Source organism: Drosophila tropicalis, unplaced genomic scaffold (genome assembly GCF_018151085.1).
Source record: "Drosophila tropicalis isolate 14030-0801.00 unplaced genomic scaffold, ASM1815108v1 contig_573, whole genome shotgun sequence".
Classification (NCBI taxonomy): Eukaryota; Metazoa; Arthropoda; class Insecta; order Diptera; family Drosophilidae; genus Drosophila; species Drosophila tropicalis.
Window position 1 is genome coordinate 2,170,707 of NW_027173049.1, and position 27,077 is coordinate 2,197,783.

A 27,077-nucleotide genomic window follows, 5' to 3' on the forward strand; every position below is an offset into this window, starting at 1 on the left:
GTTCACATTGACCAGTCAAAAAAACACGTTCAAAGTACGCGGCAAAAAACAAGATAGTCTGGCAACACCAATATAGTCCTAAGGGTGCGAGTAATAGTAAGGTGCCGCTTTTCACCTTTTACAATCCCCCTATTTTTCGATACCTTACCAGTTCGATGCATTCGATGTTACCATCTCTAATTCTGATTCGACATTCGTGGAGGCGACCAGGGCAAAAAGAAATTTTTCTAATCTTTAAAACACGTGGAAAATTTGTTAATTTTTTAACTAAAAAACCATGAGCGCCTTTCCGGGAACGTTCGCGTTCGACGAATATGGTCGGCCCTTCATTATTTTGCGCGACCAGGATCGCCAAAAGCGCATCACAGGCACAGACGCCATTAAGGTAATTAGAAACCCCAGGAAAAAAGGGTTTCAAAAGGGTATTGAAGCATCAATTATTGCAGAGTGATTGATTTGATGAAAAATTGAGCTTTAAATAAGTCCTTCATGGTGGTAACTGTTTAAAGAATGACGCATCGTGGGCGGAATGTTCCAGATGTTTTTTGCAGCCGGCTAAAATAGTGAAATATAAAACAAAAATAATTTATTATTTATCATATTTAACGCAAATTAACATTAATTTTGTGAATATTTAATCTGTTTTATTTGATTATAAATATTTACGGTAAATTAGTTGTCTATCTGACGTCACTGGTACATTTGAGGTTAAAAAGCCGGACATATGTTCCCCCTACTGCCTTCTCCCTCACTCCACCACAGCGCGGTCTGAGTCACGCGCCATGAGCAAATATTTAATATCATTTCCCCGCATTCTTTTGTTTTGCAGACGCACATCATGGCTGGACGCCAGATTGCCTCCATCCTTAAGACATCTTTAGGTCCGAAAGGTCTGGACAAAATTATGGTTAGCCCTGATGGCGACGTCACTGTGACAAACGATGGAGCCACTATTATGAAGCTGATGGAGGTGGATCACGAGATAGCCAAGCTGATGGTTCAGTTGTCGCAATCGCAGGACGATGAAATTGGCGATGGTACCACTGGAGTTGTGGTTCTAGCCGGAGCTCTATTAGAGCAGGCTGAAAGTCTTATTGACCGAGGTATTCATCCCATCCGGATAGCTGATGGCTTCGAGCTGGCCGCTCAATGTGCTATCAAACAGCTGGACGCTATTGCTCAGCCCTTCCCAGTGGATCCGAAGAATAAAGAACCCTTGATTCAAATAGCCATGACCACTCTTGGCAGTAAGATCGTCAATAAATGCCATCGCCAAATGGCAGAGATGGCTGTCGACGCCGTGTTGAATGTGGCCGACATTGAGAAGAAGGATGTAAACTTTGAGTTGATCAAGATCGAGACCAAAGTGGGTGGACGCATGGAGGACTCAATGCTGGTCAAGGGTGTTATTGTGGATAAGACATTGAGTCACTCCCAAATGCCCAAGGAACTGAAAAATGTCAAATTGGCCATTTTAACCTGCCCGTTCGAGCCACCTAAGCCCAAGACCAAGCATAAGTTGGATGTCACTTCGGCTGAGGATTATAGAGCATTGCGCGAATACGAACAGGAGAAATTCACCCAGATGGTCAAGCAGGTAAAGGATGCCGGAGCTACCCTGGCCATTTGCCAGTGGGGATTCGATGATGAGGCAAACCATTTGCTTCTGCAACAGGAATTACCGGCTGTCCGTTGGGTTGGTGGTCCCGAGATTGAGTTGATTGCTATTGCCACAGGCGGAAGGATTGTGCCTCGTTTCGAGGAGTTAACACCGGAAAAACTTGGCACCGCTGGATTAGTGAGAGAAATGGGTAAGAAAAATCATAAAACTAGTGAAGAAAAAACATAATTCATTGTTTTTATCTTTATTTTGAATAGCATTCGGCACTTCAAAGGACAAAATGCTAGTGATTGAGGAGTGCAAGAACTCAAAGGCGGTGACCATCTTTCTGCGAGGCGGCAATGCTATGATTATTGCCGAGGCCAAGCGTTCCATTCATGATGCTATCTGTGTGGTTCGATCACTGGTAAAGGATTCGCGTATTGTCTATGGCGGTGGAGCCGCCGAAATCAGTTGCTCCCTGGCAGTGGCCAAGGAAGCCGATCAGTTGTCCACATTGGAGCAGTATGCATTCCGTGCCTTCTCTGTGGCACTGGAGAGTATCCCATTGGCCCTGGCTGAAAACAGTGGCTTGCATCCAGTTGAGACTTTGTCTGAGCTTAAGGCCAGTCAGGTGTCGGAGAAATTGTCAAGTTTGGGTGTCGATTGTATGCTCACTGGGGATTCGAACATGAAGAACCATAACGTGGTCGAATCGTTGCACTCGAAGAAACAACAAATTCTCTTGTCCACCCAATTGGTTAAGATGATCCTCAAAATCGATGATGTGCGCTCCAAGAATGATGGCGGCATGTAAAATCAGATTACTTAGCGACACACAAAATCAGCATCAATCTCTTAACCTTCCCGCACACAGCTTCATCTTCTCCGCCTCGTTCACTTGCGCTCATCCTTATTTGTACATCTGTATTAATTGTTTACTTTTATTAATCAACACTTCAAGAAGAAAAAAACAACACAAGAACAAGAAAATTCTTTGGAAAAGAAGCAAAAAATTATATAAAACATGATCCTAATAATATATACAATTAACTAAACCGATTTGTAGATCTAATCTCACACTTTTCTGCCATTAATGCTGGCCAACTGCTTCTTATTTAGCTGGTCGAAGAACAGTAATCCAGCCGCCCTTTCCACGGTTTCTGGTGGCACCTGGAACACGGACAGAGGTGTGTCATTGCTTATGACCTTATTTGGCATAACATAGGCCTCCATGTGAAGTTTTTGATCCGGTGCCGACTCGCCCACTATAACCTTGTAGAAATGGGTGGGAACTGCCACAGTGTTGGCCCCAATTACTTCGTACTTTACATACATTTTGCCGTCATCCTCCTTGTGGGGTAAATAGAGAGGCCCCGTGCACACATAGACATTGGCATAGACGTTGGTCAGCTTCCGCACATGTGTCTCCAGCGTGTTCCATGCGTCCCGATTAAAGCCTTGACCCACCTGCGGTGCCATATTCGACAGCAAAAACGTCTCGTCACAGTGCTTCTGATGCAGGCGATGATTACCTGCAGCAGCCATGTGTCCACGATCGTAGCCCGATCGGCGGTAATCTGTATTCTGTGCCCGAAAGAACGGATGAATGCTTTCGTCTTGACGGAACTCTGATTTGGCTCTATCTACTGCATCGTTTTTTGCAACTGTCTGCGCCGTCAGATGCTCGAATACCCAATGAGGAACGCGATTCCTTCGATCGTACGACAAGACATAGTCCGCGTGGGACCGCACATGGTCCAGGCCCGGAAAGCCATACTTCATTATCTGCGAAATGCGTGAAGGGGTGGCACTGACGTTCGCTTCGTTTGCCGGGATAAGAGTGGCTGCCGACACGGTGCTAAAAGTGGGCAAACCAGGCAGATGCAGTTTAAGGGTGTTCTCATTGACATTATTTCCTTGCCGACGTTCGGCATAGGAACCAAGGTAGAAGGCACCAAGGGCCGTGCCACAGATTGCCAAAATGTGACGTGCTGGAATTTTATTCATTTCGACTGTTTTTAATTGATAATAAATAAATTCAATAACAAAAATATTTCTTACAGTTACACGTTTCTCTGTCAGCTGTTTTGATGTAGAATTACGCAACAACTGACAAATGACGTAACGTAAGGTATACACTTAACAAAATACTTTGTGCTGTTAATCAATATTAAGTATAATTCCGTCATAAATCGTGGCATTTAATTATCAAATTATCCAACTACATATTTACTTTTACTCGGTCTATAAAATTGCTTCTTTATGTTTCTATATATATAGTTTACCGTTAACACTAAATTTCTGGACATCAGTTAAGAATTTTAAGATTTTAAATGTGAATTTCGCTCTGCTTGCTTTGGATATCTACAATCTTACTGTTGCCCTTACTAGCTCCCTATTTTCTTCTGACCAAAAAAACATTTCCTTATGCCGGGGATTCTAAAATAAGACAACCCTTCGGTGGCATCGGGAATTATCCAGGGTCAACTTACTTTCCGACTTTCGCCACTGCACCACAGTTATCCTTAATGGGACGCTTCTTTCGAGTGTAGATAATACATTTTTATTCGTTCATAATGAATAATCGTGAATTGGCGCATCGAAGAAAATCTTAACTACGTTACTGGCTACGACGTTCGGATGTGTCTTGATAGACTCTCTGATATTCGTGGACCCCACATGAAAATGGATTGGCAAGACACGAAATTCTTCTCTGTTGTTAACTTGACGTTGCACATTGTCGACTATAATGTGGACTAGGTTTTCCGTTATCTTGGAGCATCTAGTGAGATAAACTTCTCGCAATTTCGGACAGCCAAGGATCAAATGCACCACACCAGAGTCGCTGACATGGGTACAATCCCTTAGGAAAATGTGCTCGAGCTCTTTCAGCTGGGTGAATTCCTTCAATACATCATCATTAATGTCCAGAGTCTGCCAAAAACGAAGTCTCCGCAATCCGGTTAACTTCGCTATTTGCATGAGCATCTGGTTAGTCATTTTTCTAGGATCCCAAATTTCCAATTCTTCTAATTGGCGGGCCTTTTTGGCGACTAGCTGATTGAGAAGCTTGCCCAATATAATTTCATGAGGACTGTCCGCTATCTGAATTCTCCTGAGATTCGGCAACTTTGCTATCTTCTTGTAGTCCGTTTGTTCATAAATGCTGAAACGAATAGTTTCTACGGAATTCAGATAATCATATATATACGTATGTATCGTCCGAATGCGCTGTATATTCAGTTTCTTCAGCTTTGGCAAGGCCTTCCATGCCGTGATTGAATCTTCCGACAGTATTCCTATCCCACATTCGCAAAGGTTCAGAGTCTCGATGCAAGTTGGAAGTTCGGGTAAACCGCCAGAGAGTTGGAAGTTATTAGCAAGGCTGAGCCATTTCAGATTTTTCAAATTCCTCAAAGCTCCCATACTTTCATCAGTCAGCTCGCAATTACGTAATTCTACATGCTCCAACTTGTTGGTGTTGGAAAACATTTCAAAGACATTTCTTGCACTTAGAAAAGTGTTTGAAAGCTCCAAGGACTTTAAGTTTACGCAAGACGATCCGAAAAACTCGTAAAACCGTCCGCATCGTATCGAAAGCCTTATACTACCTTTAAGACATTCAATATTTCGGCCAAAAATGAAGAAGTAGTCGCGTATATCCCAAATGGTCAACGGGTTGAATATTTCAAAGTCGACCGTCTTTTGTAAAGTGCGCGTATCCAATTGGTGTACGTCTCGAAAAGGAGTGCAATATCGTAGAAAGTGCAACTGATCGATTAGCGGCAGAAATTGTAGAATTCGGATCAAGCAATCATCAGGAATCGCTCTTATATGCGACTGCTCTGGCTCGCCATTGGCTGGCCCATAAGCCTCTGGTTGAAGCCAACTGTCGCTGGGCTTGACATGGAATCGATATTCATTTACATGGTGAATTTGACTTAGCAATACTTTGGGTGCAGCAAGGGGATTGGCAAAAAGAACGCATCCTGTTTTCAGGAGTCGCTTTCCTCTGCGTTTTTTCAGGCATGTGTTGTAGAAAGGGTTCCTTTTGATCTTGTCAGACAGTTGCAGACGAACCACACTCCCATAGCTATTGAAATAATGAAGCAATTCATGCTCCTTTAGCTGTAAACCGAATAAAGATACCAGTAGTACTTCAAAGATAAAAAAAAATGAAGCCAAAGGACGAGGCCCTCGATAATCTGACAGACAAACCTTCGACGAATGCATTTTTTGGATTGGTTTACCTCTGCTGGTATGTCGTACAGATATAACTCCTGGACTAGAATGTCGTCTTCCGTGTAACACAAGTTGTTCTTGATGTAATAAATGTGTTTAGCTGTAATAATCAAACATTCAAGTGGTTCAAATGGTTCGCAAATTTATAACCTTACACGGATCATTAATGAATTCAACATCATAGATCATTCTCTCCATTTGTCCGGTTGTTTAGTTTCTCTTGATTATTCGACTGCTTTAACGCTTAAACTAGTTGGGAACTAGTATAACTAATTCATGCATGAGAATCGCCCTTCTCTTTTAGAATTTTACTTTAATTAATTAATTAAACCCGCTGTGTATGTAAATCACTTGGCCATACAAAACAGTGATTACTCTAAATAAAAATCTAAAAATCTTACTGAATTTATTACAATCTATCATTGATTCTGACCATGGTAAGACCATTTCTTGTTGTTATTTCTATCGGTCGATCTATCGGACAAAGAAAATGAAACAATGGCCGATAAACACTGAGTTCTAAAAGTATGTCCGCATTTAAAATTTACATTTAAAAACTTAATTTAAAAATTAAAACATATTTTTGGCTCGTTTTATTAAAAGTAAAACGTATGGTAAATGTTTACTATTACTACTCGAGATTTTAGTGTTGAAAAGTGGAAAAATCGGGTAAAGCTAGATTTCAGTGTTGTCAAACGCTATTTTTTATTTGGCGCGCTGTTTGACTGCCCTGGTAGCCAAATATTTTAATCTAAACTCAAAAGTCGAGGAATATTCGGCTGCTCTGGCAGCCGAATATTGTATTCTAAACTATATTTGTTCTATAAACTCAAGAAATATTGTAAACTCAACAATATTTTCGTTTGTTGAGAATAGTGCGAACAAAAGATTCAAAAAGCCCGCGTATTCGATTATCCAAAATTCGGCATTTGGCAACACCATCTCAAAATTGAACAGCTTTTTTTAGCCGGAAAAAGCTACATTTAGCTATAGTCCCGCTAAAAATAATAATTTTCTTTTGTTAATTACTCAAAAACTACGAAATAAATCGCCAAGGCGCACCTGAGGTCGTGCTCGTGCAATTTTTCTCTTTCGTTTGATACCAAAATTATGTAGTTTAAGCGCGTTTTGGGCCCGAGTAGTAATAGTAAACATTTACCAAACGTATTTGCAAAAGAACAATTTTTATTTTTAAATTAATGTGTTTTAAAACATTATGGTTTAAACGCTTATCATGAAATATTAAAAATATAAATTTAACCAAATCTTATTTTAAATTTTATAAATTCTCAACGTCAACTTCGTTCCCTGTCATGCCCTAGGCTTTAACTATATAAATAATACTAACAGCTTAACATTTCGTAGAAAAAAAATTGTTTGAATAAAATTTACAAGTAAAACACTATCAACCATAGCCATCGGCAAAGATGATAACTAGATCCATACACAAGCCTGGGCTTTGAAATGGAATCCTCCTTGCTTAGTTTTCTTTATGACTGGGTCATTTAGTCAAGCGAGGACTGCTCTCATCTAAAGGAATTCTTATTATATAACTTGGATGCTTTTTCAGTTTATTTGCTGTTCTTACTAAAATTGTTTACAAGGAAATTAAAAAAAGTTAAAAAATAATTAAGGGATCTATCCCCATATAAGTAAATCAACCCATATATGTAAGTAAATCAATCGTAACGAGTCGCGAAAATATATAAAAAAATCAACTAACATTTCATTTAAAACTAAAACTTAACAAAATTTACACAATAAACATCTGTAACTGTCCCGAAACTTAACTAAATATACCTATAAATAAATTAAACTTTAACAATCTGATGAAAATAAATACAAAACTTCTTTTTCTGTAATCGATTCTAAATTATAAACTATTTGCTAAGAACTTAAAATATAATATATTAATATATCCGACACTCCAAACACCCTTACAAAGATCCCTCAATCTCAACTGCAATGAACATTCGCTGCGTCTCAGACTAATCAATTACGTCCTCTCAAATGAATCTAATTGCATTTTTGTTTTTTAGTTTTTAAGATATGTTTTATCACATATATTGACATAGAAATGGAATTGATAAGAATAAGATATATGTATGTATACATAAGTATATAACACCCAAAACCACGAAACTTCCACAGACTAGACTTAGCATTAAACAAATTAGACCTGGACTTTAAATTTCTCTCACCATTTGAAAAGTGGTGCCAAGTTCGTTGTCTCATAGCCTAATTTCATAGCTTCAAGATCCAGTCTAAAGAATTTCGGCAATAAACAAAGAAATTTCTCAACAAATCAGTCTAAGAATAAGCCTTTAACTCACAATCTGACCAACAGCCCTCAACAAATTACATTTGTATATTATATTGAATTTGAACAAATTCAAAAACCATTAACTTGAATTACTTTAGCAATCATTTTTAAATCAGCCAACAAGTTTTTTTCTTTCAAGGCTTACAATGAGAAAAACAAAACGCACATAAAAATGATAGCAAATGATTCTATATTTCAAAATGAGGTATATATGTAAATAGATAATGAAATGATTAATGAACCCTTTACATTTAAGGGCAAGAAAAAATAAAGCAAGAACCTTCTCCCCATATATGGGCATACACGAAGTCTTGAAATTCAGAAGATATCAAAAACACATTCATACATATGTAAAAATGTATATTTTACATATATTGAGACGCGCCTTGGTATTATACAAAGGAGAAATGTTACCACTTCCATCCGCTTCTATCCATTTGTAAATGGCAAATAAAAACGGCCGGGTTAGGGCATTGATAATTTGATTCAAAGTTGGATTCGTTAAAGAAAATATGTGCTACCAACACCAAAGATCTCTTGTATCTTATGGAATGTAAGTAATTGCGATATATAATCGATGATTTTTAAAGATTTTAGTAGAAAGAAGTGCATAACGTCCGACACAACAGATTAGAAGTCTTAAAAGAAGTCACCCACTTGACTGGTGATTCCACCCCCATTTCATGATTACCTGTTAGGATAGACCGCAATTTTGTGGTTTTTGTAAGAATTAGAAAAGATTGGGCAACCTCAAAATTGTCCTCCACTCTCCATAACGTCCGTTACAACAGTTTCGAAGCATATTTTTTGAATATAACATTAACCAATAACCAATTCATCCGAAAGGTAATTTAAAGAAAAACTCATACTTAAGTTTGATTGACATTCATCAATAAGCGTCTTTTTGACTCCCTCGCAACATACAAGATTAAGACAATAGAATTGTCTTTTAGACATTAGTTTCTAGATTAGTCCAGACAGCATACCAAGTTGACATTCTCACTTGGTTCGGAAGGCAGTCAGGTGGTTTCCTTTGGTCAAGGCATAAGCAAGTAAGAATTACACAAGCCTCACTTTGTTAAAGCTCGGCCTTGAGTAGGACATTGGACATTGTTAAAGTTGTTTAAAAGAGTTAGTTCTTAATTGAACTTAAGAACAAGAAATACATGCCTGGTAAGGTGGCTATAACAATTAAACACTAATCGAGTGAAATTATTCGAAAGTCACCCATATTAATTATCGTGAAAAGTCGAAGCCCCTTTCGATGTATGTATGTCCTTAAATAGATGCATAAAAATAATATGATAAGAAGAAACTCAAATTTATATATTTGTAAACACTAATGAAACAGGCGTATAGATCCAAGAATATAGAATATAGAAGACGATCGAGAAGCAAGAATCAATAATTTAAACCGAAGTCATCTTGTGGATAACAAATTGAGCCTTCCTTACAAGTTTCGGAAGGACAAATTGGGTCGTACTTGAAAATTGTTAACTTTTTTTATTAGTTCTCCATAAAACCCATCTGTATATGTATCTCAATCCAAATCAAAAACTATTAGGTATATCATTTACAGATCTAATAGTGTGATCTGAGAGAGATCTGATTAACTAAAATGATAATCAGCTAATAAGGGTATTTCAGAATGGCTAATTGGCCTAATGAAATGGACATGCATTTTTCAAAGAACAATGGACGAAATATTACGCGATGAAATGAGTGCAACATTAAAAGGATGTTACAAGGATAATTCAACAGCCAGAATGCTTCAAACAGGAATTGAATTCCTAAGTAGATTTGAACAATAGAAGCCATTAGTCCATATGCTATACCCAAAACAATGTTACATTATAATTATAGATAGTAAGTTTCAGGAACAATTTCAAAAACCCATAAAGTGAAAATTGAAATAGATAGTGAAGCTTCGTATTCGAGTTGCTCCCAAATACCAACTAACTACAAAGATAAATTTCGGTTGACTATGGATGCATCAAATCAAGCCTTACAAATATAAATCCTCTAACAATTTTAAATGAATTTGGAATCCAAATTTGACCACTACAAAGTTTTTTCTGGATGATGAAGGCGTAATAACAGGCCCATAGGAGTTTCAACGAGAAAATTAAACAAGTGCTAACCAGGTCTAAGAAATAAGCTACAGATTATTCGAAATCGTGATATCTGTAATATAAACATCAATCACAACGAAGCCCTCAAGAAGGGGACCCTTCTCCCACTGCGGAAAGCACAAATCTTTATGTTTACAAAAGTAGAATTCATATTTAACAAGTTCCAGAAAAACGGTTCGATATACTGCTCCGTTTCCCAAATGCTAAAGGTCAAAACAATCAAAACTAGCTAAATTAGTAAGATGTATTAACCAGGATTATAAATTATTGAACCCTATAACCGATTCATTCCTCAACAAATGACATAGAAAAGTAAATAAACAACTAAAAGCAACTAAAAGTAATAGGGAGAGCAGTTAACGTGCCCAGGTGGATTCCGATCGCGACTGGCAAAAGAATAAACTGGAAAGGGTTCTTACAAGAGTCCCTTGGTTTAGATTTCGACTTGAATAGAACACAAGATCCAGACGGTGGACTCCGATGTTCTCGTTATTGGTTCCTCTCTAACAGAGAGATGATCAATAATTAATTAAACTGAATAGTTAGTTTCTCATACCATTAGTTTAAGGACATTCAAAGTTTAGCATGATATTAGAAAATAATTTCAAAGAAACACAAAGAGCTAATACGAATAGAAAAACCAACGAATTGGTTTAATATACTAACTCCAGAAAATCTTAGATTATAGAAAAATAAATCATTGACTATTAAAAGTTCCTAATTAGAAATAAAAATCTAAAAAGAAAACGAAAGTTGGTCAAACAAATAAACTCAATAATTACCAAAAACTTTTGGTATTCATTACCGAACATCGAATAAAAATAAAGACCCCATATTTTTACCTATTCTTCGAAACAAGCATGATGGAATCGGAAAGGAATGTCTATAATATATTGAGAATAAATATACATCATCCATTTGACTAAATATTTATTATTCTTTAAATACTCCACAGGAAATAATCAAAGCTCATTCAGATTAAAATTTAAATACTTTAACCGAGGCAATAAACCCATCTAAGTTCAAAACAATAGATAATTAGAATCAATACCCAACATAATTCTAGTTTGGAATCGTCATTACATTTGCAAAAAGGAATAATTACAATTATACTTTCCAGCATTCGAAGACATTACTGATAATCTACAAGAAAATTTTCAAATCAAATTTCTAATTAAAAATCAAAGAAGCTAACATCGGCTATGCCGAAGTTTGTATACTCTTGCAGTCCTTGGTAATAATAATTTTACATGTTCAAAATTTGTTTTCTGCAACTCAATTCATCAATATACAAACAAAACAATTTTACTCTCTATTTTACAATTTGTTCTTCTTCCCTCATTCCCAAAGCAAAGCAACCCACGCATACATACACATACACTTTATGTGACGAAAGACGTAGTAGACAGCAAGCACTCGATTTTTATGAAAATGTTTCTTCTAGTTCTTCTAAAGCTATATGATATAGTGGTCCGATCCTGACGGTTTTTCATACTTTATTTTTCCCGGGTAATAAAAACCCCCGAAAAAAAATTTCAGCCCGATAGCTCTTAAGACGGCTGAGTAAAACGCGTACGCACAGACGGACGGACAGACGGACATGGCTATATCAACTCAGCTTCTCACGCTGATCAAGAATATATATACTTTATGGGGTCGGAAACGTCTCCTTCTGTGCGTTACAAACATCTGATCAATTTTATAATTGATTGCAAGAGTATAAAAACGTTATAAATGAACTTATTTTAGGATCCCACACCGGGAAAACATTGTACCCCATCCTTCAGAGGAGCTGCTTTTGATCCGTTCTTTGACTAACCTTAGATTTTGTTTTTGAACTCTATATAAATCAGATTTTTTAAATACATATGCGAATTTAAAGAGGTGATTTCAGTTGAGACAATCGTTAAAATGCTGGATGGAGATGTTGGGTAAAAAATTCATTAAACATTTTCTTTCAATAGATAAAAAAACACCAATTAATAAATTAGAAAAGTTAATCACAGAGCAATCCGAAAATCTAATTACTTTAACTGGGCAAAGACCATTTCATTAACCACCCCAGAACAGGCTATTTATTTAACGATAGGAGAGTATTCAAGTGCATTAGGAATCCAATACTTTTCAATAAACACAATTGGGACACTTGCATAAACAAACCGAAACTCAAATGTTTCCCACTAACTCCAAAGCGTGAGAATGCTTAGTCAGTCAAACAAAAGCAAAAGAAATGTTTCCCCCCTTTATACGACTCACAATAACATCCTGTAAATAAACTGTCGACATGCTTGTACTTTTGTTTTTAATATGAGTCTTAATTTTTTCTCTGATTCTCGTGGCCCCAACTCACTCTCTTCCTCCTTGTTGATAGTTTCACGTTGCACATATTCGATAACCGTCCAGATTATTCAGAATATCATCCAACTGCCAGATGCAACAGCAAAATGTAGTGTTTTTGGTTTAAGGATTTCAAACATAATCCTTAATGGGTATCCTGTAGTCTATTTAATTCTGCAATAAGATCAATTTGACATTCTAATAGAAAAGTTTACAAAGGATATGCATATTATTGGGGTTACTTGTATGTGTTAGTCATTTGTATAGTCTTCAGATTGGGCAGCTAGGCAAACGTCCAAAGACTCTCAGGAAACTTAAAGTTTTCTATATTAGCACTCAATTAGCCGTTACTGGAAAAGTCAAGGCCTTTACATTTCGGCCAATCGCCAAATTTGAAATCATTTGATTCCACTCTGTAGGACAAAAAAGATACCAAACAATCTTGTATAAAAGTGACAGTGGAATTATCTACACATCTTGGAAGGGTATACAGGTAATACAGATACGTTGTTCCTTACCTTTTCTGCTGTGTCGTATAATGATATAACTTCTTAACTAATTTTTCCCTTCAGCTGTAACGAGGAACTTCAATTCTTTTTGATTCTTATTACAGATCAAATCAATTACTTACATTTATTTCTTTAGTTACCATTCATTAAATTCGGTGGTTTTTCTAGTTGTTGTTGGTTTGTCTTTTGATTTACTTTACACTTTGATCTAATATGTTCTCTTTACTGCTCTTTTAAAGTCTTCGCTCTTTATGTAATTGGCTTTATGTTTGATTTTTCAACATTCAAATAGTTTTAGGACTTCAATTTTTCAATTTTAAAATGTATATTCACTTTATGAAAAGATATTTTGAGGTTTACACGATTTACACGATTTATCACATTACATGAAAGATTCATATAGATGCATATATATTCCTGATCGTATGCATATATCCTGATCGTATTGAGACGAGTTCATATAAATAGCCATTGCCGTCCTCTTCCAAGACTCATGTGACCTCCTAATTTGAGTGTTGGCTTGTAGACATTATGTGCCTCTGATTCGGCAGGATCGGCGGACTATGTAGTATAGCTCTTAATAGTGTCACATCAAGGTGTAGATTTCAGTTGCCGGGTACCGCAACTTAAAGGTTAAAATATCGTGTTTGGGTAAGGAAATATCACAATTTTTTTAACTTTTAAAACTTTGACTCTTGCATTTAAAGTAATTATTATTTTTTCATAGTTTTTTAATTAAATTGTTGGGGTTCGTAATGTTCACTTCACTAGATTCGTTTGACAAATGATCGCCGATTACGGGATGTCTTCATTAATATATAAAAGCTTAATGGTAAGCTTTGAAGTAGAGCTTTAGCTTGTTTAAAAAACGAAGAAAGTAACTTTAAGCGTCGACTTTGGTATACCATGTAGGTGGGCATGGGCCGAAATTTTCAACCCAACCCGACCCAGCCCAATGGCCGAAGAGGAAAATTTTACCCGTACCCGAAAGCTAAAAAAATTGTGTAACCCAAACCCAACCCGCTCGCCCGAAAAAAAAAATAAAAAAAAATTTTAATTTAATTTTAATTTAATTCCTTTGTTTTCTTCAAAACAGCACTTAAATTACATTTTTTTATAAAGGATTAATAGGTATGAAAAAATCCAAATTTAAATTACATATTTTTGTAAAGAAAAAGTAACATATCGAGATTTGCGCTTGACAATCTTGTGCGCCTTTCATTTAATATTTTCCCCGACGATGAAAATAATTTCGCTTGTGGCAGAGCTTACAGGTATGCATAATATTTGTTTGGCCACCAGTTGCAATAATTTCAAGTCAGTTGCCTGTTTCCAAAAATCTAAAATTGGCATGTTTGAACGAGTAGTTGTGGCAAAATATTTATCAATTTCTAAATCTATAGGATTTTTGTCAAGTTTCATTTTTTTTGGTTGATTTTTGTCGAAATATTCTTGAAATTTATTATTGCTATTTTTTGAGTCGTCATCTGTGTCGCTTGTGATTTCATAAATTTCATTCATCAGCCTTTTGACGGTCTCCAAAACATGATTTTTTTTCTTCAGGTTTTACCTGAATTCTTTGAATGGAGGATTTAAAAATAATCCAGCTAAATGTACTGATGTTGGCTGAAAACGCAATTCCAAAGAATTTAAAGTTTTTTTTTCTTTAATTGTTCTATAACATTTGAATCGAATATTTAAATTATACATTGTTTTTTTAGTTTTTCATACCATAAAGCATATATGTATGTATATGTATTGGTAATGATAATCGATTATCACTATCGACTATCGAAGTGTACACGAAGTTGAGAAAGAAAAATATTTAAATATCTAACGATTCCGTTTTTATGTATCCAAATTTATTTTCGGGTTTTTCGGGTTGAACGTCCTAACCCACACCCGCCCGCACCCAACCCCATGCCCACCTCTAATACCATGCATCAAATTTAGAAAATATGCCGCCAGGAATTGAACAACCAATCTGCTATGAGTAACTAGAAACTTGCCTCATCGGTATTAGTATTCCGGGTGTTAGGAGATAAACTACAGTGCTTATCATATTTATAACCCACTTTTAAGCGAAAAATATCAAAGAAGTTAAATTCGGCTATGCCGAAGTTTATATACCCTTGCAGTCCTTGACAATAATAATTTCACATGTTCAAAATTTTTTTTCTGCAACTCAATTCATTAATATACAAACAAAACAATTTTACTCTTCATACTATGTACAATTTGTTCTTCTTCTTCCCTCATTCCCTAAGCAAAGCAACGCACGCATACACATACAGTTTATGTAGCGTTGCGTCTGTGTGTGTATGCATGTGCTCTGTTAACAGATGGTGACGTAGTAGGCAGCAAGCAGAGCTGCCGGCAGCGATTGAACCGATTTATATAGACTGTAACTTGTGTTCTATTTATCCGATCAGGGTCAAATTTTGGGATCTGAGATTTTATATCAAATTCTATTATATTGGTAAATTTCATGGGGATACTCCAATTTTTGCAAAAATTTTTGTTCCAGAGCTATATGATATAGTAGTCCGATCCCAAAGATTTTCATACTTTATCTCACCCGGGTAAAAAAAAGCTCCCAAAAAAAATTTCATCCCGATAGCTCTTAAGATGGCTGAGTAAAACGCGTACGCACCGACGGACAGACGGACATGGCTATATCGACTTAGCTTCTCATGCTGATCAAGAATATATATACTTTATGGGGTCGGAAACGTCTCCTTCTCTGCGTTACAAACATCTGACCAATTTTATAATACCCTCTGCAAGGGTATAAAAACACAACGGTTGAAAATTTTTCTTTCAAACTCTTCAAAAATGAGTAGTTCAATATTTAAGTTATTAATGAAAAACAACTTTTTTACTTAAAATTCAGGATTCAATAACAATTTCTTAATAAGAAGTAAAAACAAGGAAAAAAAGCATCCATTTGCTGTATTAAAATTAAAGCCCAATTTCATGTTTTGGTCAAAAAAATCCGAAACCGTTGCGGAAATTTATTTTTAAAAAACCTTATAAATGTTGTTAAAATTGTTTCATAGTTGAAGTTTCTGGGTGGGTTGAAAATATGATAAGCACTGTTGCTGTACAACAAATGAATTCAAACAAAGTTCTTGACCAAAGTTACCAATCATTATTGTTACCAATCAATGTGTAGGTACTATAACGGTTCAAAAAATTTACAATCTTTTTAATACATTTTTTATACCCTTGCAGAGGGTATTATAAAATTGGTCAGATGTTTGTAACGCACAGAAGGAGACGTTTCCGACCCCATAAAGTATATATATTCTTGATCAGCATGAGAAGCTAAGTCGATATAGCCATGTCCGTCTGTCCGTCTGTCCGTCGGTGCGTACGCGTTTTACTCAGCCATCTTAAGAGCTATCGGGATGAAATTTTTTTTGGGAGCTTTTTTTTACCCGGGTGAGATAAAGTATGAAAATCTTTGGGATCGGACTACTATATCATATAACTCTGGAACAAAAATTTTTGCAAAAATTGGAGTATCCCCATGAAATTTACCAATATAATAGAATTTGATATAAAATCTCAGATCCCAAAATTTGACCCTGATCGGATAAATAGAACACAAGTTACAGTCTATATAAATCGGTTCAATCGCTGCCGGCAGCTCTGCTTGCTGCCTACTACGTCATCATCAAATCAACAGAGCACATGCATACACACACAGACGCAACGCTACATAAACTGTATGTGTATGCGTGCGTTGCTTTGCTTAGGGAATGAGGGAAGAAGAAGAACAAATTGTACAAAGTATGAAGAGTAAAATTGTTTTGTTTGTATATTAATGAATTGAGTTGCAGAAAACAAATTTTGAACATGTGAAATTATTATTGTCAAGGACTGCAAGGGTATATAAACTTCGGCATAGCCGAATTTAACTTCTTTGATATTTTCACTGTTAAAAATGACCAGGTTTTTGATTTTGATAACTTGCCGCTCAAAAAGGCCAATATAATACCTTTCGGTTCATTGGACATACATATGTATCTGTGTAACTTTAGTTTTTTGCCACTGCTTGACAAAGTCAATGAGTGACGGGATTTGATTTCCATGGCCCCTTTGCAGATTCGCTGCATCGGAGCGTATACATACATATATGTATTTTCGATGTACAATTTCACCAATGACCGTCCAAACATTAGATAACAATATCCAGGGAGGAAGTTATTGCTCAAGGTAATGCCAATCCTACAAAAAATAAATGTCAAAATATTATCCCTATAATCGTTTTCGGCACTCTATATATTAGTGGACGAGGTAGTTTAAAAAACATGATGGCGTTTGTAGAATGCAGTTATACAGTAAATAAGGATTAAGGTAGCCCCTAAATCTGAACCATTTCAAACATTTGGAGCTTGGATTCGAACCCAGCGCACCATAATCTTTTAGAAAAGTAAGTTAGTGAAAGGAATGAAGATTACATTTGAGCTTTCTAAAATATTTCGTTTATGTCAGGAAAAACTAACAAACATGATCCGAGATCCATTTAGAAGAAATAGAAATCTTGTTATACCTTTAACCCTTAGTCGTTGTTCTTCTAACTATGCCTTGCACGAACCTTTTAGGGTCCTCTGATCTGATTACAACCTTCTATTCCCCGTAAAGTGATCAGAGTCTTCTATAAATATACATACTTAAAACATTCCTCTCTAGGGGGGTGGGCAGCCGTTTGAAAAGATTTTGCATTAGAAGTAGCAATTTCGTTGGATATAAAGGACTTCACGAAACTCGAAAAGTTATTGACCAATTCTTCTAGCAACTGTACTAACGAAAATTCCCAAAACAGAAATCCTTTTTGACCCAAAACTATAATAATCAGATTTTAAAGTAATCTTCTAAAGTAATCTCCAGTCGGCCTGTAGGAGCTGTTATTGGACGTTGGAAACGGAACTCGCTATTATCTTCTCGTGCTTGTAATTCCCAACTAGTTGAAGCTTGTGCCGAGTGATAGTGGATCCAGTTGCAGGTAAGTAAAAATTTAAACTACTATTTAACTACTTTATTTATTTAATTCGCGTACTTATGCATTGCAATACATTTTGTACACTTGCAACTTATAGGTATTTTTTTACGATATATGTAAGTGTAAAAAAGATTGATCGCCTGCACGCGAACTGGAAGCTGTTATTAAAATTAAAGTGCCTGGAAAATTAATACTTAATAAGTTAATTAAATTTGTATTTTAATTTTACAACGACGATGACAATCTCATTGATAATCACGCTGGGAACGGAACATTGCTCGCTTCGCTTCGCCTGGGCTACATACATACATACTTAAAACTCTAATTGTAAGTGGGAGGGAATGGGTAGATGGGTACATTTTGGGGGGTGCGACGTAAATGCTAACACGATTCCTTATTGCAATCGACGAAATTACTAAACTCCGTGGCATTTGGCGGGCCCTCGCTATACAGATAAGTGACGGGCCAAAGGCGAGCGGCGGCAAAGTCACTGAGACTCTGCAGACCACCGGGTCGAGGTGGATGCTGGCTGTATTCACTGCTGGCTGCCGTGGCCGGCTGATGCGGGCGCTTCTCTTTGCTGAAGTGAGAATGGGTGGAGGACACTGTGCTATTCTTATCGGGATAATACCGATCACTGCACTTGCGCCACTGATCGGGCTCGTCTCCCACGAAGCACCTATTGCAATCGAATCAAAGTGATTAGGGCATGGCAAAAAGGTTCACTTGGAGAGTCAAATACTCACCAGGGGTAATCGAAGCCTCGACTGTAGCCACAGGGGTGATCTGCCTTACAGCAGTAGTCCCAGGAGCCCACTTCAGAGCCGTCCGTCTCGCAGGAATAGAAGCCAGTTATCAGATTCTTCTCACAGGGACTGCTGCGTCTACATGGCTTCCCGGATACTGAATAATGGCGCCAGGCTACGTCGCCTTTTTCGTTGCGAGTGTGAGAAATGGAATTTAAAACTTTGATTTGCTTGCTGGGCTCCTAATAAGGAACATGCGCCACAGAATTGTTACATACAAGAACGGTTGGGGTTCGGGTTAGTACTAGGAGGTGGGGCAAAGCCATTTGGATTCGTTTTTTGATTTGATAGGGATTAGCTGTACATGTTTAGTAATCGTTATTTACATGCTATAATTTCAATTAAAACTACGTTGGGGTAACTCCTTGCTCCCAGGCTATTTACACATGGATGGAGGTGCAACAGGTTAAGAGTTTCAGTTTACCAGGTTCCCGGAATATGTCCATGCGGCGATCGTTGTTTACGCGCGATCCACCAATCGTGTTGACTTTATCGCGGCAAGTCCAATCGAAAGGATTCCAGGCAAAGAGCCAGAAATCACGCTCCTTGGTGTGCGTGTAATGAACATCCTGTTTGAGTTCGGTCTGATCGAGATCCGAGAGTTCGCAGTTAAATGAGCTGGCATGGGATCTTAAAAAAAACCGATTAATTGAATGCTGTTAATCCGTATGATTTAATCTTACCCATAGCTAAAGGCATAGCACTTGAACGGAGTCGTCTCCCTGAAACGAATACATTCTTTTTTACACGCCATCTCCGAAGGTACGGATATGACCTTTTTAATGGCCTGAGGCAGTAATCTGGCTGGTGAACCATAGCCCAGATAGCACACTAGAAGGAAGACTTTGTAGTTAAAAGCGGGCAACTGCTATTCTACTTACACTTTTTGTGCTTCTCGTCGACAATGGGTTGAATTTCACAGCCATGTCCATAGCTGGCGCGCTCAAAGATGTCAAAGGCAGCATCTAGAATCAAGTGACGCTCCTTATCCATATCTCTGACAGGCCAATCGCTTAACTGGCAATTGTCAATGATGCCAGCGTGACGTTGTTGACCATACCGAAAGGCGAATGCGCGACACGTGAACTTCGTGGAGCGGATGCACTCCATTTCGCACTCTCCAACGTTGCGAACGGTAAGGGAATCTCTTACAATCGACTTAAAGAACCGCGTGGCATCAATGGCGCGGAAGAAGCACTCTACGGAAACGGTATATGAGGGTATGCTGAATAATTTGAAGTGACAGGTCTTCACCAGACTTACGTGCATTTCGAGGATCAGAAAGTGCCGTTGTGGTTGGGCTATGTGGTCCGTCGCTACGACGAGGTGGTGACCTGCACACGTCCATATCATCTGCCATCGAATAAATGTCATAGTCTCGATCCGGCTCTATGTCGACATAATAGTCCAACATATTGATGGGCCTGTCACAGAGCATGCAGTTATCCCGACCCGCCTGATTATAGCGATAGCTGAATGTATGGCAAATAAAACTTGGGCGTTGATCGGAGCACAGACGTTCGCATTCGGTGAGAGTGGGAACGTTGTAGGCATGCTTCACGGCGGTCTTATGCAACCGGAAACCCTCACTCGTCTTGGCCGAGCACTCTGAATTGGGTAAAAGCGGCTATAGTAACTGGACCTGAACAAACATTCGAGTGCCACTTACCATCCGGTCCTGGACGACGTGTCCATTGTTGCCTGTAGTCATTCCGCCTTCTGGGATAGTCATCTTCATACCCGGAACCAGGATAGCTCAACACCGAATTCGATTCCCGTGGTGGTTCGCGACGGGGCGGACCCAATTCAAAGTAATTGAATTCATGCTGATCCTTACGTCTTTGCGACTCACTGAGGCCCCAATAAGAGGTGTGCTTGCTGTTGCTGCCACCATAACTGCCGCCATAATGGCCCCAGTTGTCCTCACCACCAATTAAATAGGGAACAAACTTGTTTGGATTCTTGTATGGCCCAAGACCAGAGCCGGGGCCAGGTGGTGGAGCTGGACCATCGCGATCCAAGTAGTTATGAACAGGACGACTAGGCTCGGGCGGTCGATAGGGCGAGTAGTCGGCGCCAGGTCTATACGGTGGTCTATATTTGTCAATGCGATCGGTTTCGGGCCTTGGAGGTGAAGGCCTATAGGACGGCGAGCTATCATAGCCAGAGCTGCTAGGTAATGTTTCCCAGCGATCTGGTCTGTAGCGATCTGGATAATCTGGGCGAGAACCAGAAGAGTGATCCCCATAACTGCTGGGTGATGTGTGCCCAAAGTAGCCTGAACTATGCGAGGAGAACTCATAGGAAGAGGAGCTCCCAGATGCAGACGACGTGGAGCTGTGAGAGGAGAAAGGCCGATGCTCGTAAGATCCACTCGGCGGAGGGTGAGGAGGAAGACCCGGTGGACCACGATAATGATCTACGGCTGTGCTGATGGACGGGCGATATCGATCTCGCTCACGATCATGATCTCTGTCGCCGTAACCACTGGAACTCGGTCCTGGGCCATTGCTCGGCTTAAAGTATATCGCTGGGCTGCTAAGTGGTCCTTTTGAACAATCCTGACACGCATTCCTGCGGCAACTGCTTGGGGCATTGCGATCTCTTTCGTAGTAATCGTAATCTGGGTGCCTTAACAAATTTGTATCTCTACGGTTAGGACTGGAATACAGATCCATTTGCGACAATGGGATCTCGATCAATTCACAATCTCCTTGACCATGCCCTGACGGATCCAGCCGATAGTTAAAGCCCTCGCACATGAAACGCTTCTCATGACCGCACTCCCTCATACATTCCTCCACCCGCTCACAGGAGATGGAACGACGTACCCATTGGGGAGCTATGCGCTTGCCGGCCAATACTCGACGAAAGCACGCTGAAATATAGGGAAGGAGTAAAAGCAAAAGATAATGTCATGATGCTGATGATGATGATGCTGATGATGATGATGCTGATGATGATGATGATAATGACGATGATGCTGTGTGCTTTGGCAATTGCCAAAGAGAGTAAAAGAAGAAGCAACAGTGGTAAAGAAAATAAACCGAAACAAAACTCTGAAAATCACTGATGCGCAGCCAGAACCAAAGATCGGGCTGGGATTGCGGCACATCCGCTTAGTGTTTTCAGTAAATTATGTTCGAGTCATGTTTCCAGTCCAAGTACATCAGCCTTCGCCAAAAGATTATCTCGGACTGGAAAATTGCTTTGTCGTCGTAGTCAGTTCTTCTTTGCCTCAAGAACGCTTATAAAAATTATGCAAATTACTTTACACCCACGACCGAGACCAAGCGAAACCCAGTCAAAGAAAGGTATTTGACCGAATTAGGGGAGTCACCCCGTTTTCGGCACCCCACTTCTCCAAACCCCTTACCTTTGGCATCCTCCACAATGATAATTGTACTAGTTATATCACTATGTCTCGTAGGACTTACGAATTTGGCTTGAATCTGGCTGGCATTGAGGATCCAGCTTATTAAGCACATATAGAACCCCTGAAACCACATTGGAATCACCTATCACGAAAACTCAGCCAAGCACTAAATGAATGATTTTCGTTTTAATATGAATTTCACTAATTACGTAATCCGTGCACTCGATTTAAATTTGAATATTTTGAATGTCAACTTTGGAGTTTTTAGGGGGTTAGGTCATGTCATTTCAGGATTCACTATCTCTCTTTCTCTTACGGTTGAGCACGATCGCGAGAACGAATTCCGAGCCCCGACACGCTAGGTGGGCGATTCTAATGGCGAATGAATTGTGGATGTGGTCAAGCTTGCGGTTTTATACGATATTAGAAAACCGCGCGCTGTTTTCAAAGCTCTGCTTTGGCCAGAGAGCTTTTCGCTCACTTTTCTACAATTCTCCGAAGATGATGTTGTGGCTGGGGCTTGTTTCTGTTTTTGCCTTGACTGGGCATTGTTTTTATTAATGAACAATTTTTCGGCAGCAGTTCGTGCCTATCTGCGAGTATCAGGTATCGCCAACAGATTCCGAGATCGAGATGAGATGCACAAAGTTAACCAAGCGTTGCCATTCACCCAAGGATGCCATCATAACATCATAACTCGCATCATATAATTACAACGAGAGCAAGGTGTTTAATTAGCTCTCAAAAAACTATTGTCTGACTACAAGAATTCCATTTAAATGGCTAAATTAATTCAGGTTCGTGGCTTAAGTCTTTGCCCTAGTAAACTATTTTTGTTTTTCTGTTGACTGACGAGGCTAGGTCACTCAAACTAAATTGTTTTCAGAGAACTGATGACAAGTTTTAACTTAGTTTTACTCCCGAACTAAGTTGAATAAATCGGAAAGTCATTTGGAGGAAAGATAATTGACTTATTCGTACGATCTACAGGTACGATCACAAGAAATGTCAGTTGGGACCATCGATCATCTTGCACCTAACGAACTAGCTGAATGAGGAAAAACAACAGAGACTTGAGCGCATTTCCGTTTCTGAACCAATGTCACTACTGTCAGTGCATTGTGGGTGGTTTTTGCAGCATTCGTTTCTGCATCTGCTGTACGTTTTTTCGGCTATGCTAAGATTTGCATACAATGAGTGCTGCCTTCTGGGAGCGCCGCCCAGTCAAGTGCACCATCGTGTTCTGGGCTCTTGCACAATTCCATAAGAAAAAGAACAACGCAGTTGAAACCTTTGTATAACGCTTCCGCTTTGCGTATTCTTATCGTCCAAGTGTCGGTGGCAATCTGTCCCACGCCTGGTAAATCCGAAAATTACGTTAACGAACTAATCCAACTAACTAACTTACTAACTAAACAAGGTGCACACACGCCAAGTCACAAATTAATTGCGACGACAACATGAACATCATCATCAACTTCATTAACATCATCATCAACATGTCAACTGTCCCATAGTAAATCTCCGAATCTGCCAGTTGAACTTGGGATTCTTGCTGGGCTTATGTCACCTGGGGGAGTTCATGTACTCTCGTCACACTTGGAGAGCTCAAACAACAAAAGTCATATAAAAGGAAGTTGAGTCAAAATCAAAATACAAATTGCTCTTTGATGAACTAACTGGCTGGGTAATTTTTGTTTTAGAAATGTAATAAATCTTCATGTTCTTTTTCCCTTGCCTTGGGATGAGATGAGATCATGGTGAGCATGGGGCACTGGATCTACCAATGGGAAATTTATAAACTGTCAGTTTTCCGCTTCATAAAACCACCTAGCCTAATCAGTGGGTGGTTTTTCGAATTGAAAACTCCAAACTCCGTCGATTTCAATTGATTAATTGCCCAAAACACCGCATTGATAACCCAGATTTTGTTTTGATATTTGCAATTTATCAAAGCTCTGACCCCGCATTATTCTGCTTGTAATACATTATGCGAGCTTTTTAGTATTGGCCACATGCAAGCCACCCACCCACCGTACCCACGACCCACCAAACGGATGACGGGCATTATGACCAGACCCAATGGTTTTAGGTTTTAGTTTTGTTACGCAAAATCAAAAGCCAAAGAATGTGGGTCAACTGTCTGAATCGGTGTGTGTGTATGCATATTTATATGTGTGTGTGTGTGCGAGCTTGTAATGAGTTTTAATTGTGTGTCAGGTTTTTAATTCTAGATTTTAGTTATTTGTTTTTATGGCATTGTATGTAGTATGTAAACCCAAGTGACCCGTGTCATAGGCTGGTTATCGAATCCAAAGAATTAGTCAGAGGAAGAGAGGGGGAGAGATATGCAGGAGAAGGAGCAACTGGGCGAGGAGGAAAACTGTTATCTACTTACCTTTCATTTCTTCCATCGGATAACCCAGATGATCCCGATCCCGGTCGCTAGGACGCTCTGAAAGCAATAAATTTAATTTACTCTCTAAAGACTACAAATAGAGACAAAAACGGTATATTTAAACTTAGTGCCACTAACTAAACTAAAGATTTTCAATTACAATCTGAAACTTTACCAATTTTTTAACCAAAAACTTACTAAGATCGATAAGTCATTACGATGAGTCATTTATAGGACTTAGCTATAAGGAATCTAACTTTTATATAGTGTGTTTCGATGGCTAATGAATTCTCTGATATCATCTATTAAATAATCCACACTAAGTTTGGCTATGAAACCAAAATATCTTATCAACAGCCAACATAGCTCGGATTTAATCTCCATTGAGTCTAGATTTTTCTCGAGACTGAATGACAGATTTGACTCCATATAAGGATATCTTTCTCCCCTCGTAAGGACTCTTCATTCTAATTCCCATTTCATGTGTACTTACTTCTGTTGCCGTGCATATAATCATCGGGATTGAAATAGGTGGCTATCGATTTGTCATCGTCATAACCATCGCCTGGTCGCATCTCGCTGCCATTGCGACGAACATAATCGTCACGGGGCGGCATCTGAGGCAGAGGGCGTGTCATGCCATAACCGTCGCCGTGCAGAGGCGGATCGGGTCGATTGATATAGTCCGGCCTGGGTTCGTAGCTGGGACTCGGTCTTGGTCCATACGAGGTAGGTGTCGAGCTGTCGTAGGGCCTGGGCGGCGGATAATCATTGGTTGGACGGGCTGGTGGAGGATAATCATTGATAGGACGTGGCAGCGGTGGCCTGGGCGATGCATAGCTAGCTCTCTCATCCGCTGGTCGCATAGTAGTGGGGGGAGTATATCTTTCCGGGGTGCCATAACTGTAACCATTACCGTAGCCCAAACCGAAAATAGGTCGCGGAGGACTGTGTGGTGTTGGCCTGACACTTTCATCATCCAGAGGAGCAAAGTGGGGCCTGTAGCGATCTTCCACCTCGGGGGCATTGGCCGCATAGCCGCCTGGTATGTAGACATCCTCATTGGGAGCCGGATAGTTGGGCTCATAGAGCATGGGGTATTTGTAAAGTGGATAGATGTCATGCGAGAAATACAAACGATCGCCCACGCTGCCCGCTGAAGCTGGCGGCGGCGGAGGTGGGGGCAGTGAGCCGTCGGTGTGTGGAGTGGGATTCACCACCAAGACTGGGGTGTTTCCGACATCTAGCGGTCGATTGGGTAAGTTCACTGGCGTTGGTCCCGGACTAATTGGACTCGGTCCCGGATCGGGATGGGCAATCGAATTGTCGCTCAAATCAAAGCAATTCGTTTTGCGCGTGTACAAATCAAAGTCGGGATCGAAAATAACGCCACCAGGCCGCCCACTACTGCCTCCGTTGCCGTTGCCATTGCCATACTGCTCCGACGACAACTGACATGTGCCGTTTCCGCGTCGATGCACACTGTACCGAAAAGTACACAGAAGATTGTCGATTCAGTTTCGAGATTGGGTAATCGTTTGACAGCAAAAGCAACAACACCAACAACTCACCCAAAAGAGATGGACTGACACTTCTCGCCCGCCTGCAGGCACTTCTCCTTGCACATCTTCAATGAGTTGGTGTCTTCGGTGCGGAAGGTCTTCTCAAATGGCAGCATTGCCTCCAAAGCGATTCGTTCGAAGCAGTCTGCAATGAAAGAAGAAATAATCAATTTCCATATTAAATGCCAGACGAAAGATCAAACATTGCCAGCAATCAGTCTATGAAGAAGATAGGACGATGGGGGCTACTGGCTGGCTAGAATTACATCATCCCATCCATCCGAGTACCAGTTCCACTTGCACTTTCAAGGCCAACTCTCTGCCCCACAGTCTATGCCTGGGACTGGGTACGGTAGGTTAGTTTTATTAGCTCTGCACTTGCCAATTGTGTCTGTCCGTCTCTTATTTTGGCTTTGTTCTTTATTTAAATTAGAATTCTAGTTTTTTTGTACTTTTGTGTTTATTAACTTTGCGTGCCGCTGGGACGCAACTGACTGCCAATTAACCCGTGTGTGGCTCAGAGGGTTTTTGTATTTAGCCTATGAATTATTCAGAAAGGTCAACAGATGACAAAGCAAAGGTTTGTGGTGTTGCCGGTTCTGTGTTTCTGTGTTGGTGGAGTAAGTTATGCTTGATGGATTGGCTCTCGAGCACGATTATCATCAAGACGATGATGATGAATATTTGTGGATTTGCCGATCCATGATCCATTTAGAAATTCATTTCACTGTCTTCAGACTCAATAAACTTTCGCTTTTGCTTTTACTAGCTTTTATACTCA

At 39.3% G+C, this 27,077-nt stretch overlaps 4 protein-coding genes and 1 long non-coding RNA gene across 7 annotated transcripts; 1 reads left to right on the forward strand and 4 right to left on the reverse strand.

Moving 5' to 3' along the window:
• The first annotated feature begins 171 nt into the window (after positions 1-171).
• On the forward strand, positions 172-2,662 carry CCT5 (chaperonin containing TCP1 subunit 5). Its single transcript, XM_068287590.1, has 3 exons — positions 172-385; positions 830-1,811; positions 1,879-2,662. The coding sequence occupies exons 1-3, from the start codon at positions 278-280 to the stop codon at positions 2,415-2,417; spliced, it is 1,629 nt and encodes a 542-aa protein (XP_068143691.1). The 5' UTR covers positions 172-277; the 3' UTR covers positions 2,418-2,662.
• EndoG (Endonuclease G) lies at positions 2,525-3,696 on the reverse strand. The gene is made up of 2 exons (XM_068287591.1): positions 3,665-3,696; positions 2,525-3,615 (listed from the first exon to the last, which is right to left on the reverse strand). Exon 2 carries the CDS (start codon positions 3,608-3,610, stop codon positions 2,678-2,680), a length of 933 nt encoding a protein of 310 aa, XP_068143692.1. The 5' UTR covers positions 3,611-3,615; positions 3,665-3,696; the 3' UTR covers positions 2,525-2,677.
• Positions 3,697-3,763: 67 nt separating this feature from the next.
• On the reverse strand, positions 3,764-6,432 carry LOC137575170 (F-box/LRR-repeat protein 14-like). Of its 3 annotated transcripts, none has more exons than XM_068287588.1 (3): positions 6,001-6,432; positions 5,854-5,922; positions 3,764-5,731 (listed from the first exon to the last, which is right to left on the reverse strand). In XM_068287588.1, the coding sequence occupies exons 1-3, from the start codon at positions 6,025-6,027 to the stop codon at positions 4,175-4,177; spliced, it is 1,653 nt and encodes a 550-aa protein (XP_068143689.1). In that variant the 5' UTR covers positions 6,028-6,432; the 3' UTR covers positions 3,764-4,174. The 3 variants fall into 3 exon arrangements, with proteins under 3 accessions (XP_068143689.1, XP_068143688.1, XP_068143690.1); XM_068287587.1 differs by having other exon boundaries at positions 5,854-5,945; XM_068287589.1 differs by having other exon boundaries at positions 5,822-5,945.
• A 5,951-nt stretch (positions 6,433-12,383) lies between these two features.
• Positions 12,384-13,908, reverse strand: LOC137575173 (uncharacterized). The gene is made up of 4 exons (XR_011032125.1): positions 13,269-13,908; positions 13,156-13,209; positions 12,880-13,050; positions 12,384-12,811 (listed from the first exon to the last, which is right to left on the reverse strand). It is a non-coding gene; the product is annotated as an uncharacterized lncRNA (long non-coding RNA).
• A 4,409-nt stretch (positions 13,909-18,317) lies between these two features.
• Positions 18,318-26,420, reverse strand: LOC137575335 (uncharacterized). The gene is made up of 10 exons (XM_068287866.1): positions 26,306-26,420; positions 25,228-26,216; positions 24,735-24,791; positions 20,630-21,838; positions 20,224-20,568; positions 19,842-20,159; positions 19,644-19,791; positions 19,385-19,590; positions 18,901-19,084; positions 18,318-18,833 (listed from the first exon to the last, which is right to left on the reverse strand). The coding sequence occupies exons 1-10, from the start codon at positions 26,410-26,412 to the stop codon at positions 18,536-18,538; spliced, it is 3,861 nt and encodes a 1,286-aa protein (XP_068143967.1). The 5' UTR covers positions 26,413-26,420; the 3' UTR covers positions 18,318-18,535.
• Between the last annotated feature and the right edge of the window lie 657 nt (positions 26,421-27,077).

What these genes read in the sequence shown, in the direction of transcription:
- EndoG (XM_068287591.1), bottom strand. Translation starts at nt 3,610, where the DNA reads ATGAATAAAATTCCAGCACGTCACATTTTGGCAATCTGTGGCACGGCC.
- LOC137575335 (XM_068287866.1), bottom strand. Translation starts at nt 26,412, where the DNA reads ATGCTGCCATTTGAGAAGACCTTCCGCACCGAAGACACCAACTCATTG. An exon ending in TTCTGATCCTCGAAATGCAC is followed by an intron (nt 20,160 to 20,223) that starts GTAAGTCTGGTG and finishes CCGTTTCCGTAG; the next exon opens with AGTGCTTCTTCCGCGCCATT. An exon ending in GGACATATTCCGGGAACCTG is followed by an intron (nt 19,085 to 19,384) that starts GTAAACTGAAAC and finishes GCAACGAAAAAG; the next exon opens with GCGACGTAGCCTGGCGCCAT.
- LOC137575170 (XM_068287587.1), bottom strand. Translation starts at nt 6,043, where the DNA reads ATGGAGAGAATGATCTATGATGTTGAATTCATTAATGATCCGT. An exon ending in TGAATTCATTAATGATCCGT is followed by an intron (nt 5,946 to 6,000) that starts GTAAGGTTATAA and finishes TGATTATTACAG; the next exon opens with CTAAACACATTTATTACATC. An exon ending in TGTACGACATACCAGCAGAG is followed by an intron (nt 5,732 to 5,853) that starts GTAAACCAATCC and finishes TTCGGTTTACAG; the next exon opens with CTAAAGGAGCATGAATTGCT.
- CCT5 (XM_068287590.1), top strand. Translation starts at nt 278, where the DNA reads ATGAGCGCCTTTCCGGGAACGTTCGCGTTCGACGAATATGGTCGGCCC. An exon ending in CAGGCACAGACGCCATTAAG is followed by an intron (nt 386 to 829) that starts GTAATTAGAAAC and finishes TTTGTTTTGCAG; the next exon opens with ACGCACATCATGGCTGGACG. An exon ending in TGGATTAGTGAGAGAAATGG is followed by an intron (nt 1,812 to 1,878) that starts GTAAGAAAAATC and finishes TATTTTGAATAG; the next exon opens with CATTCGGCACTTCAAAGGAC.